Below are 14,224 nucleotides of genomic sequence, written 5' to 3'. Positions count from 1 at the left end.
GTAGCTCTACATGCTTATCTCTTTCTACTTCATTTCATATTCTTCACATTATAACCAAAAGTGACTGTTCTACATAGTAAGATCATTATTCTGCATCTGGAAGAGACCTCTGAGGTCACCCAGCACAGGCCTTTCAATAGACAGATGAGGAAACAAGGTTGCGCAGAAATTGAAAAAGTAGAATCATGACTTCTAAATCTCTATTTAATGCTCTTCCCACGGGACCAGTCTCCCTTTATTATTCCATCACGATCCTACCTTTTCTAATTACTGTACTTTTGCTGAATATGTCACCCATGTTTAGAAGAGATTACCATTCCCTCCCTGTACGACTTTCTAGCAAACATCCTATGGAGCACAAGAGATCTAGCTAACATACCTCAGAGATCTGTCTCTAGTTTGTGTTTATGTTTGTGTGTGTTTTTGTATGTGCATCCATGCACATGTTTTTCTCATACCAGACATAAGATTTTCAATTAACAACAATAATAATGTAAAATTTTTTCCTCTATTCATTCTTAAAGTATTTTCCTAAAATAGAGATTCTTAACACAAATTACTAACTTAATTGTCTTAATATCTTTCCAGATATGAAAATTTTCCTCTCACTATTGATCAGAGTATGGAGTCTTTGCCCCATGTACAATCCTTACAAATGCCAATTAGTAAATTACTAATTTGTCATTTAGTCAAATGACAATTAGCAAATGACTAAAAAACAAAATGACATATCACTACTTTTTTGCCCACCCTCTACAACAAAACATTCACATAGCACACAATCAAAATTGTCATTCTCAGGAGATAAAATTCATCATTAAAGTACAAAAAAAAAGCAAACAAAACTTTAAGAAAGCAAAATACCTAAGGTCAGCAATGTCCATTTCCTAGGAAGCAATACAGAAGAGGAAAGAAATGTAAGTTGAAAAAAATTCAACAGGAATAACAGTACCTTGAGATGTGCACAATGACTCATTTTCTTTCTAAGAAGATCATTACTGGAGTGGAATAATGAGCATGACAAAGCTCCATCTGTAATCAAAATCATATATTTTGTTCTTTGGTAATTGTCTTTATCTCTAGTTTGCTTAAGAATTCATTGATTACTTATAGTTAAGAAGACAATATGATTTCTTTCTCTTCTCATTTTTATGTTATGATCTAGATTACTTCCAGTTTTTTCTAAATCTTCTTGGAAGATAGACAATTATTTCCTAGGTAATTTCTGTTTTCTATTTTACTAAACACTGAGCTATTACATTCAATCATTTCTGATTCTCTACTATATAATTTGCTCTTTGGGTTCTACTTTTCATCTTTTTAAATAAAATTTTATTTATTTTCAGTTCTGACTTCTCTTCCTCTTTCCTCTCCCTTTGCTACCTGATGAGAAAGCAACAAAAACAAAGCTCATTAAAAACATATATAGTTATGCAAAACAAATTCCCACATTTGGCATGTACATAAAAGGGGGGGGGGGAAGGAAGGAGGGAAGGAAGGAAGGAAAGGAAGGAGGGAAGGTAGGAAAAACTATACATGCTTCATTTTAAATTTTGAATTCATTTGCTCTCTCTCAGGAGGTAAATGACATGTTTCCTCTTGAATCCTTTGTAATTCAGGGTTGGTGATTCTATAAGTCTTTCAAAGTTCATAAAATGATTATCTTTCCAATATTGTTGCTATATAACAAAGTATTCTTTTAATCTGCTCATTTCTCCTTGTATCCATTCATACAAGTCTTCCCAGATTTTCATGAAAACATCCCTTTTGGCATTTCTTGAAACACAATACTATTCTGTCCCATTCATATATCATTACTTTTTTAGTTTTAACCCAGATGATCAGTAGTTAGTTTTTGCCACCAAAAAAAGACTGCTATATTTTTGTCCATATGGGTCCTTTATCTCTCTTATTGATATCTTTGGGGTATGGACCGAGTAGTTGTCTTGTTTGGTCAAAGATTATGGACAGTTTGGGATATGTTTGGGGAATAGTTCCAAAGTGCTTTCCAGAATGACTGGACAAGTTTGCAATTTTGCCAACAGTACATTAGTACCCATTTACCTACAGCTCCTCCATTATGTGTCATGTTTTGTTCACATGGATATTGATTATTTGAATTTTTTCCTCTAAAATGTGTCTATTCGAGTAAGTAGGTGAATTCCAGTTCTGGAATCAGGAGGATACACTGAGTTCACATCCAGTCTCAGACACTTTACTAGCTGTGTAACCCTGGGCAAGTCACGTAATCCAAATTGCTTCCCATAAATAAATGAATGAATGAATAAAATGTGCCTATTCATATCTTTTGACAATGTATGAATTGTGTAATAGCTCATTTTTCTTTCAGATATGACACAATTCACTATATATTTTAAAAATCAAACTTCTATCAAAGAAAATCACAGCAGTGATTTTTTTCCCCCCATTTTTATTTTTCTTCTAATTTAAATGTATTGCTTTGGGCAAAAACTTTTTTCTGTAACCTTTTTCATGTAATATCATATAAACTTATTTCATGTAATCAAAATTATGTATTTCATTCACTGGGAGCCTCTCTCTCTGTTCTTTGGTCAAAGTCTTCTCCATCATGGTACTTTGGGGAGATCATAAACAACAGTGCTAATAAGCCACAACTCTTCAGCTAGGCTTAGGATCTCAAAGGAAGAACTAGACAGTCACCTTCTAGGTACCTCAAGCCAGGAATGAAAGTTGAAACAGAGTGAGTAGTCCAGAGGAGAAGGTGTTACACAAAGAACATTTCAATTTCATTTCTCAGCAATGCAAGTAAAATGTGTTAAGTGCATATTATGCCCAGAGTACTCTTCTAGGGACTGAGGAACATAAAAGGACAGGTGTAGGCAGAAGTAATGGTTAAAGTAACAGTTAAACCAGAACTCAGATATAAAACTTGTTCCCCACAGGCCCCATGCAGCCAGCAAAATTTTCAAGTGTGGCCTCAAACCAACTGATATGTAATTGGGATGTTTAACAAAAAAAAATTTAAAAGTCATACCATATGAATATCACCGATTTGTATAATGTGCACAGGTCAATACACAATCTTCAGTGATCCATTTCTATCTGGATTAGAAAGACCACACTGGATTAGAAGACCACAAAGATCTCTTGAATAATATGTCATAATTGAAAGATAAAGAACATATGCCAACATGAGCACCTTTGACTCATAGCCCTTCTCCCTTTTCTTCTTATTCTACTCACACAACAGGACTACACAAAGATTGTTGGCCTATGTATTGGACTCATTTGGTCCTTCACTAACAAGATCTTCAGAACTCCATGAAGGAGAATCGATGGTGCAAATTGCAGAAAGTAATTTTTTGCCTAAAGTAGAGACTACTACTTTGAGTAGTTGTAAATAGAAAAATGCCAGTCCTATAAGAAATCCTCAGTCTCCATAATTGACCTCAGCTCTACTTCTTGCTTCTAATACTGGCCTCAGTTAGAGGAATTGTTGAATAAGAATTTGAACAAGAAAAAGGCTGTATAACTGTCCTGAAATAATAATATCCATCTACATAGGTATAGGAATAAGGCAGGTGTAATGTTTTGAGGCTCTCCTATGGACCGGAATACCGAAGCATGACAGTCACACAACTTTTCTATGTCCTCTCAGATTTTCTTTACCTAAAGAGTTGTTGTTTTTTTTAAAAACACATAGAATGCTTTCAAAAACCTTCTGCCTTGGAATTGCTTTTCTTGCTGTAACGACAGTAGGCACTATAGCAAACTTCCTCCTCTTTACCTCTTATATGTTAAATGTCCTTGCTGGCCACAAGATAAGTTCTTTAATGGTTATTTTCACCCAGGTGGCCTTGGTGAATTTCACTATGCTTGTTAGCAAGGGAATCCCACAAACATTGCAGGGTCTGGGATGGAACTATTTTCTGAATGATGTTGAGTGTAAAGTTGTATTTTACCTTCGCAAAGTGAGTGAGGGCCTTTCAATTTCCTTGACATCCCTCCTGTGTGCCTTGCAGGCCCTCACCATCAGCCCCAGTAATTCCAGGTGGACAGAGTACCAAGTTAGAGCCACACAACAGATGACAAGAGACTCCTATCTCTTCTGTTGGATCCTCAATCTGCTTATAGAAATTCCTGTATCAATAGATGTAAGAGGCCAAAGTAGCGGCAGAAACATTACAAATATATTTGATATTGTGTTTTGTACTTTAGAACACAATGTAAGTGCTTATTTGATAATAACCTCTTTTAGAAATGTGCTTTGCCTAGGGCTCATGGTCTTAGCCAGTGGCTACATGGTACTTCTCCTACACAAACACCACCAGCATGTTCAGAAAATTCGGAGTTCCAACCTCTCAACCAGAAGGCATCCTGAGATCAGAGCCACCCGAACCATCCTTTTACTCATGAGCACATTTGTCAGCTTTTATGCACTCACCTCCATTTTTACTCTTTTTATCACTTATTTTAACCAAAAGTCTCCCTGGATGTTGCCTACTGCTATCTTCCTGTCACTATGTTACCCAACCATCAGTCCCTTTGTATTGATCCCTGGAACTCTCAGGAATCCCTCAAATGTCAAAAAGAAAACATCCTCATTCTCACACTGGTCTCAAATGTAGCCATGGAGGTATCTATAGAACTTCCCTCACTCCTAGCACTACCTGCCTCATGAAAGTTCTTGAAACTGGGAACAAGACCCAAAGAAGCTTCTAATCTACAAAGATCCAGTAAGACTAGGATCTCATTATCATAACATCATTGTCATAGTAGAGCTTAAATAGACCTCACAGACCCTGCAGCAAAACTAAAGTACATAGAAGGATGCCTCTGGGGATAAGCAGAATAGGTTTAATTTTACTTCCATGTGGCACCCCTTCAACTAATTGAAGATGGCTACCATGTTCCCATTTAATCTTCTTTCTTTTAGGCTTAATATCTCCATTCCCTTTAAGTGACCCTGATATGTTCAGGAAGACACTTACTAGTCTGGTTACCCTCTTCCTGGTCTTCTCCAGTCTTTCAAGTATTTAACAAAATGCCCAACATGCAGGTTCACCAATACATATCATGCTTCCCTTATCACACTTATCTCATTCTTAGTACTACACTTCTCATACTGCAGACTTTTCTGGCTACCACATCCTTCAGGTAACTTATTTTGAGGGTTTCAGCCATGAAAGCCTCCAGCTCTGTTTGCATGAACTGTCATTTAGCCATGTGGACTTCATTTTCCTTTCTAAAGTTGATTTTTGAACCCATGAGAAAAAATATACTCACATTCCTATTACACTTAATCTTGTTATTTAGTACTGGGGACATTCCCCACACAAAACCAACAACAAATAGTCTGAGCCCAGCCCCATACCAAGGCTTTAGCCACAGGGTGGGCCTGACCAGCCGCCAGCCAGAGGGACTCCAGGAGAGCAGCAGCTGTGGCCATTTACATATTTATCAACACATAGATGCAAAGGACAAACTGAGAGGTCAGTGCAGTCTGGACTTTGGAACCCAGTAAATGGGTGTGTGTGGCTTTTGCCCCCAGGGCAAGAATCTGCTGAGACACTGGCACAGCACCACATGGCAGCTTCAGCTCCTGGCCTGCAGAGTGTAGGGGGACCAAGCACCAGTCTGAGGGGTAATCACTCTTGCTTTAACCTTCTTGGATCTGGATTGCAGTCTAGAGTGGAGGTCCTAGGGTGTGTGTCCAGCTTGCCAGAGCATGTGGAGACCTCAGGAGGGCACCCATCTAATACCTCCAGCAGCTGAGAAAACCCCAGCATTTGGGACGAAAGCTCCCTTGTCTGATGGCAGAGTCCTACTGTGGCAAAAAGCACAGAGGTCAAGTGACTGAGGGGCGACATGACCAGGCAAAGGAAACAAAGCAGACAGAAGATTTCAACATTAGACTCCTATTTTGGGAACAAAAAGGAGCAAGGCATGGAACAGGAGGAAGACAATGAAGTCAGAACTCTTGTACCAAAAGCTTCAAAGGAAAGTACGAGCTGGTTACAGGCCATAGAGGACCTTAAGAAGCAGATAAGAGAAGTAGAGGAAAAATTGGGAAGAGAAATGAGAACAATGCAAGAAAATTATGAAATGAGAGTCAACAGCCTGACTAAGGAAAATACTACCTTAAAAAATAGACTCACTCAAATGGAAAAAGAGTCTCAAAAAGGCAATGAGGACAAGAATGCCTTAAAAAGTCAAATTTGCCAGATGGAAAAAGAATCTCAAAAGCTCAATGAGAAGAATCATTGCTTCAGAATTAGATTGGAGCATATGGAAGCTAATGACTTTATGAGAAATCAAGATGCTGTTAAACAGATCCAAACAAATGAAAAAATAGAAGGCAAGGTGAAATATCTCATGGGAAAAACCACTGACCTGGAAAATAGATCCAAGGAGAGATGAATTTAAAAATTATTGGACTACCTGAAAGCCATGATCAAAGTAAGAACCTAGAAATCATCCTCCAGCAAGTTCTCAAAGAAAACTGCCCTGATGTTTTAGAAGCAGAGGGCAAAATAGAGGTTGAAAGAATCCATCGATCACCTCCTGAAAAAGATCCCAAAAAGAAAACTCCTAGGAATATTATAGCCAGGTTCTGGAATTCCCAGATTAAGGAAAGAATATTACAAGCAGCCAGGAAAAAACAATTTGAATATTGTGGAAACACAATCAGGATAACCCAGGATCTGGCAGCTTCTACACTGAGGGATCAAAGGGCTTGGAATATTATATTCTGGAGGTCAAAGGAGCTGGGATTAAAACCAAGAGTCACCTATTCAGCAAAACTGAGTATCATGTTTCAGGGTAAAATATGGTCATTCAGTGGAATAGAGGACTTTCAAGCATTCTTGATGAAAAAACCAGAGTTGAATAGAAAATTTGACATTCAGATACAAGAAGCAAGAGAAACATGAGAAGGTAAACAGGGAAAAGAAATCATAAGGAACTTATCAAAGTTGAACTATTAACATTCCTACATGGAAAAACAATAATTGTAACTTATGAAACTTTTCTCAATAGTTGAAGGGAATAGAAATATGTGTGTGTGTATGTCTATATATGAGGGTATATGGGCATATGAATACATATGTGAATGTGTGTATATATGTTCACAGGTAGACATAGATAGAGGGCACAGGACCAATTTAACAGGAAGGGATGATACTTGAAAGGTGAAATTAAGAGGTGAGAGAAGAATATAATGAGAGGAGATGGGGAGAGACAGAATGGGGTAAACTATCTCATATAGAAGAGGCAAGGGAAAATGGTTACAATGAAGGGGAAGAATAGGAAGGCAAAAGGGAATGGGTCAACCTTATTCCCATTGAATTTGGCTTGAGGAGGGAATGAAATACACACTAAATAGGGTATCTCACCCACCAGGAGAGTAGGGGGGAAGGAGATGAGAGGGGGGGATGATGGAAGGGAGGGCAGGCTGGGGGGGGGAGGGAAGTTCAAAGCGCCCACTTTTGAAAAGGGACAGGATCAAAGCAGAGAATAGAACAAGTGGGAGGTGGGATAGGAGGGGGGGAAATATAGTCAGTCTCTTACAATATATCTACTATGTTATTGTTTTGCATTAGCCACACGTGTACAACCTATACTGAACTGCTTCTCTTCCCAGTAAGGGTGAGTGACAAGGGAGGAAGGGAATGAATCTGGAATTCAAAGTTTTAAAATAAAATATTCATATATATATATTAATACTATTTTACATGTAATTGGGAAATAAAATATACAGGCACTGGGGCATAGAGATCCACTGGAAAAGTCTAAAGGGGTATGGGAGAAAATATGGTAGAGAGCAGATTGGAGGAGGGAATATCCTGTGGGACTGCTATTTTGGGGCAGTGGGTGGGGAAAAATGGGGAGAAAATTTGTAACTCAAAAGCTGGTGGAAATGAATGATGTAAATCAGAAGTTAATAAAGCATTTGGGAAAAAAACGTCAAATATAATGACTATCTGTGAACCAAAATAAAAAGGCCTGAACTACATAGTAAAGGAACAAGTTGGTATTTTATTATTATTTCCATAGATTTAAAAGAACTTCAATTTATATCCAAAAAAGGCAAAGATGTTTATTTGAAGTTAAATTATTATTCTTAGGGGTGGCTAGGTGGTGCAGTGAGTAAGAGCACTGTCCCCAGAGTCGTGAGGACCTCAGATACTTAACACCCACACACACACACACACACACACACACACACACAAACACACATACACAAAAACTGGCCATGTAACCTTGGGCAAGTTACTTAACTTTTTTGTTAATTGCTTTAAATTAACTTGCTTTAAAAATTGCTTTAAAAAAATAATTTATTATTCCTAAAAAAACTGTTCAGGATCACAATACAAGCAAGAAGGTAGAATGGAAGCTTTATATAATGTCTTCCATTTAAAACCTCACAATAAAAAATTAGACGGCAGAGAATATTATAATATAGCAGATTCCTTAAGACAAGAACGCAGAGAGGCAGGCCCAGAAGAGGCCTGATCAACACAGGGGCAAGTCATCCCACCAACCACAAGGGCCACTACCAGGCCTATCTCCAAAGGGCTGGGTCTGGAAAGAGAAGGTAAGAACTATGAACCAAATGCAGGGGCCCCTGTCCAGGACAGCAAATACTCCTGGGACTACCACTTCATAGCCCAGAAATTAAAAAAAAAAAAAGCCCCTATCAGGACCTCCAAAGACCAAGATGGCAGAGTGAACCCCTCCTACTCCAACCCCCCCTCCCCCCCACCCTGAAAACATAGTAACTATTGCCCCAGGGCAAAACCCTCTACAGTAAAAGCTTGGGATCCATAGAGGAAGGGCGTGGCTAGGGCCCTGCCTCAAAATGGATAGAAAGCAGACTACAAAGATTCTGGAGTCCTACTATTCTCAGAGGGAGGAACCAAACCCAGAGGGAGGCAATGTGGAGTCCACACCCACAGCTGAAATATCAACAGGAAACAGGTCCCAAGCACAGAAAACTCTCCTAGATGAGCTCAAAAGGAACTTTGAAAACCAAATGAGAGAGATAGAAGACAAAATGAATAATTCTTTCAAAACCAATATTGCAGAATTAGAAAAACAGTATAATGGAGAAAACACCTCTCTAAAAAGAAAAGTGTATGATATGGAAAAGGAGCTCCAAAAATTAACCAAGGAAAATGATTTGCTAAAAACTAGAATCAACTAAATTGAGACAAATAACTCTATGAGGAACCAAGAATTAGTCAAACAAAACAACAAGAATGAAAAATTAGAAAAAGAGGTAAAATACCTCAATGAAAAATAACTGATCTGGAAAACAGATCAAGGAGAGATAATCTGAGAATCATAGGCCTACCAGAAAATCATGATGAAAAAATGAGCCTGGACAACATCCTCCAAGAGATCATTAAGGAAAACTGCCCTGAGATACTAGAACCTGAGTGTAAAATAGAAATCGAGAGAATCCACCGGATACCTGCTGAAAGAGATCCCAAACTGAAAAGTCCTCAAAATGTTGTGGCCAAACTCAAGAACCACCAGGTAAAAGAGAAAATATTTCAAGCGGCCAGAAAGAAACAATTCAAATATCGAGGGTCCACAGTGAGGATAGCACAGGATTTGGCAGCCTCTACACTGAGAGATCAGAGGCAATGGAATTCAATTTTCTGGAAGGCAAAAGAGCACGGGTTACAACCAAGGATCACATACCCAGAAAGACTGAGCATATTCTTCCAGGCAAAGAGATGGTCATTCAATGATTTAACAGAGTTCCAGACCTTCCTGATGAAAAAGCCAAAGCTCAATGGAAAATTCAACCTCCAATTACGAGATGCAAGAGTGACAGAGAAAGGTAAACAAGGAAAACACACACACACACACACCCTGTTATTTAATAAGAGCAAACTGTTTGTAGACAAGTAGAGCGTATGAGTATAAAATACACATGACGATTACAAAAAATCTTATTAAGGGCTACAAAGGGACTGCAATGGAAGAAGAGGAATGAATGAAGTGGAAAAGGATAAATTATGCCACACAAAGGGGCATAAAAACAATATAGAAGAAGAAAAAAAAGAGAGGGAGATGAGTATTATATGAGCTTTTCCCTCATTGGTTCTGGTGCAAGGAGGGAATAATACAAAGGGAAAGAGGGGAGGGTGAGGAACGTTGCATGAAATTTGTTCCTGTCACTCTTGGTGCAAAGAAGAAATAACATACTGCATTAAGTATAAAAATATCCTACAGGCAGTGGGAGGGGGAAAGGGCTATGAAGGGGGAGGGGGGGTAGTAGGGAAGGAAGAAGTAAGGGGGAAGGGGAGGAAAAGGGAGGGGGGCTGAAAAGGAAATACTGAGGTAGGTGGTGGTCAAAAGGAAAACTATTAAGGGGGGAAGGGAGAAGGGGGAAAATATGAGCGTTAACAGGGGAGGGAATAGGATGGAGGGAAATAAACAGATAACAATCACAACTGTAAATGAGAATGGAATGAACTCTCCTATAAAATGGAGATGGATAGGAGAATGGATTAGAAATCATAATCGTATAATATGCTGTTTACAAGAAACATATCTGAAACAGAGGGATACACACAGGGTAATGGTAAAAGGCTAGAGTAAAATATAACATGCCTCAGCTAAAGTAAAAAAAGCAGGGGTAGCAATCCTTATCTCAGATAAAGCAAAAGCAAAAAGTGATGTAATTAAAAGAGATATGGAAGGAAACTATATCCTGCTAAAAGGCACCATCGAGAATGAAGCAATATCATTACTTAACATATATGCACCAAGTGGTATAGCATCCAAAGACCTAGAGGAGAAGATAAGGGAATTAGATAGCGTGTTTCCCCGATAATAAGACCTATCCCGAAAATAAGCCCTCCCCTTACTGTGTAAGATTCCTCTAAAATAAGCCCTATTGAGATTGCTACTATAGTGAAGGTGATCCCCTGCACTACACGCTACATTACAGTTACCCTCTGTATGCACCGCCCCCCCCGTGAAACGCATGCCGCGCTCCGAGCTGCATCCAATCAGAGCTGCAGCAGTGAGCGCATCATCCTGTTCTTCCCCAGTGATTTGCTTATTGAATAAAGGTACATTTTTTTGTTCACATTTACCTGTTTATTAAAATTGCTGTCAATGTTCATTAAAATAAGCCCTCCCCTGAAAATAAGCCCTCTGGTGTTTTTCTGTCCAAAAAATTTAATAAGACAGTGTCTTATTATCGAGGAAACATGGTAGCAAAACTATACTAGTGGGAGACCTTAATCTCCCCCTCTCTGAGCTTGATAAATCCAACCTAAAAATAAACAAGAAAGAAGTTAAGGAGGTGAATAGAATTTTAGAGAGGGTAGGTATGACAGACCTCTGGAGAAAAGTGATTGGGGTTAAGAAGGAACATACCTTCTTCACAGGAGTACATGGCACATACACAAAAACTGACCATGTACTAGGACATAAAAACCTCACAATTCAGTGTAGAAAGGCAGAAATAATAAATGCATCATTCTCAGATCATGATGCAATAAAAATCATATGCAATAAAGGACCATGGAAAGACAGACTAAAAACTTATTGGAAACTAAACAATTTAATCCTAAAGAATGAGTGGGTCAAACAAGAAATCACAGAAACAATCAGTAACTTCATTCAAGAGAATGACAATGATGAGATATCATACCAAAATCTGTGAGATACAGCAAAGGCAGTTCTTAGGGGAAGTTTTATATCCCTGAGTGCATACAAGAATAAATTGGAGAAAAGAGAGGTCAATGAATTGGGCACGCAATTTAAAAAGCTAGGAAAAAATACAAATTCAAAATCCCAATTAAATACTAAATTAGATATACTGAAAACCAAAGGAGAGATTAATAAAATTGAAATTAAGAAAACTATTAAATTAATAAATAAAACTAAGAGTTGGTTTTATGAAAAAAAAAACAATAAAATTGATAGACCCTTAGTCAACATGATAAAAAAAAAAATAAAGAAGAAAACCAAATAATGAGTATCAAAAATGAAAAGGGTGAACCTACCACCAATGAAGAGGTAATTAAAACAATAATTAGGAATTATTTTCCCCATTGTATGCACATAAATTTGACAATCTTAGTGAAATGGATGAATATTTACAAAAGTATAGGTTGCCCAAATTAACTGAAGAGGAAATAAATTACTTAAATACCCCATCTCGGAAAAAGAAATTGAACAAGTAATCAGTGAACTCCCTAGGAAAAAATCTCTAGGGCCAGATGGATTTGCTAGTGAATTCTATCAAACATTTAAAGAACAATTGATTCCAATACTCTACAAACTATTCAGGAAAATTAGTGAAGAACGAGTCCTACCAAATTCTTTTTATGACACAAATATGGTACTGATACCTAAATCAGGAAGAGATAAAACAGAGAAAGAAAATTATAGACCAATCTCCCTCATGAATATAGATACAAAAATTTTAAATAAAATATTAGCAAAAAAACTACAGCAACTTATCACAAAAATAATACCCTTTGATCAGGTAGGATTTATTCCAGGAATGCAAGGATAGTTCAATATTAGGAAAACCATCAGTATAATCTATCATATCAACAATAAAACTAGCAGAAACCACATAATTATCTCAATAGATGCAGAAAAGGCTTTTGACAAAATACAACATCCATTCCTATTAAAAACACTAGAAAGAATAGGAATAAATGGAGCCTTCCTTAAAATAATAGGTAGCATCTATTTAAAGGCATCAGCAAGTATTACATGTAACGGGGAAAAGCTAGAAGCATTTCCGTAAGATCAGGGGTGAAACAAGGGTGTCCATTATCACCCCTCTTATTCAATCTGGTACTAGAAATGTTAGCAGTAGCAATTAGAGAAGAAAAAGACATCAAAGAAATCAAATTAGGCAAAGAAGCCACCCAGCTATCACTCTTTGCAGATGATATGATGATATACTTAGAGAATCTTAGAGAATCAAGTAAAAAACTACTTGAGACAATAAATAACTTTGGCAAAGTTGCAGGATATAAAATAAACCCACATAAATCCTAGGCATTCCAGTATATTTCTAATGAAATTCAACATCAAGAGATAGAAAGAGAAAACCCATTTAAAGTTACTGCGGACATTATAAAACACTAGGGCATCTACCTGCCAAAACAAACCCAAGACATACATGAACACAACTACAAAACACTTTTCACACAAATAAAGTCAGTTCTAACTAATTGGAAAGACATCAATTGCTCATGGCTGGGTCGAGCCAATATAATAAAAATGACAATTTTACCTAAACTAAATTATATATTTAGTGCCATACCAATCAGTTTACCAAAAAACTACTTTATAGAGCTAGAAAAAAATAGTAACAAAATTCATTTGGAAGAACAAAAGGTCCAGAATATCAAGGGAATTAATGAAAAGAAATGCTAGGGATGGTGGACTAGCTATACCAGATTTTAATCTGTACTATAAAGCAGCAGTCCTCAAAACTACTTGGTACTGGCTGAGAAATAGAGTAGTGGATCAATGGAATAGATTGGGTACATGAGACTCAGCAGTCAATGACTATAGCAATCTACTGTTTGATAAACCCAAAGATCTCAGTTTTGGGGATAAGAACTCACTATTTGACAAAACTGCTGGGAAAACTGGAATATAGTATGGCAGAAACTGGGCATAGACCATTATCTAACACCATATACCAAAATCAAGTCTAAATGGGTGCATGATGTAGGTATAAAGGCTGATACTCTAAGCAATCTGGGAAATCAAGGAATAGTTTACCTGTCAGATTTGTGGAGAGGAGAAGACTTTGTGACCAAACAAGAATTAGAGGGCATTATAAAATGCAATATGGATAATTTTTATTACATTAAATTGAAAAGCTTTTGTACAAACAAAGCCAATGTAACCAGGATTAAGAGGAAAGTGGAAAATTGGGAAAAAATTTTTACAACCTTTGTCACTGATAAAAGGACTCATTTCTAAAATATACAGAGAATTGAGTCAAATCTATAAGAATACAAGTCATTCCCCAGTTGATAAATGGTCAAAGGATATGAACAGGCAGTTTACAGAGAAAGAAATTAAAGATTTTTATAAGCATATGAAAAAATGCTCTAAATCACTATTGATTAGAGAAATGCAAATCAAAACAACTTTGAGGTACCACATCTCACTAGTCATATTGGCTAAGATGAAAAAAGAGGAAAATGACAAATGCGGAGAGGATGTGGACAGATTGGAA

The 14,224-nt window shown here is 37.3% G+C and overlaps 1 protein-coding gene across 1 annotated transcript; it reads left to right on the top strand.

Moving 5' to 3' along the window:
* Window positions 1-3,686: 3,686 nt before the first annotated feature.
* LOC138160155 (vomeronasal type-1 receptor 4-like) lies at window positions 3,687-4,610 on the top strand. Its single transcript, XM_069086696.1, has one exon. It carries the CDS (start codon window positions 3,687-3,689, stop codon window positions 4,608-4,610), a length of 924 nt encoding a protein of 307 aa, XP_068942797.1.
* The last annotated feature ends 9,614 nt before the right edge of the window (window positions 4,611-14,224 follow it).

The sequence above is a fragment of the Petaurus breviceps genome, unplaced genomic scaffold, assembly GCF_028583685.1.
Source record: "Petaurus breviceps papuanus isolate PSGF00001 unplaced genomic scaffold, PetGlider_PUasm1.0 180, whole genome shotgun sequence".
Classification (NCBI taxonomy): Eukaryota; Metazoa; Chordata; class Mammalia; order Diprotodontia; family Petauridae; genus Petaurus; species Petaurus breviceps.
This window is presented reverse-complemented; position numbering and strand designations above follow the sequence as displayed.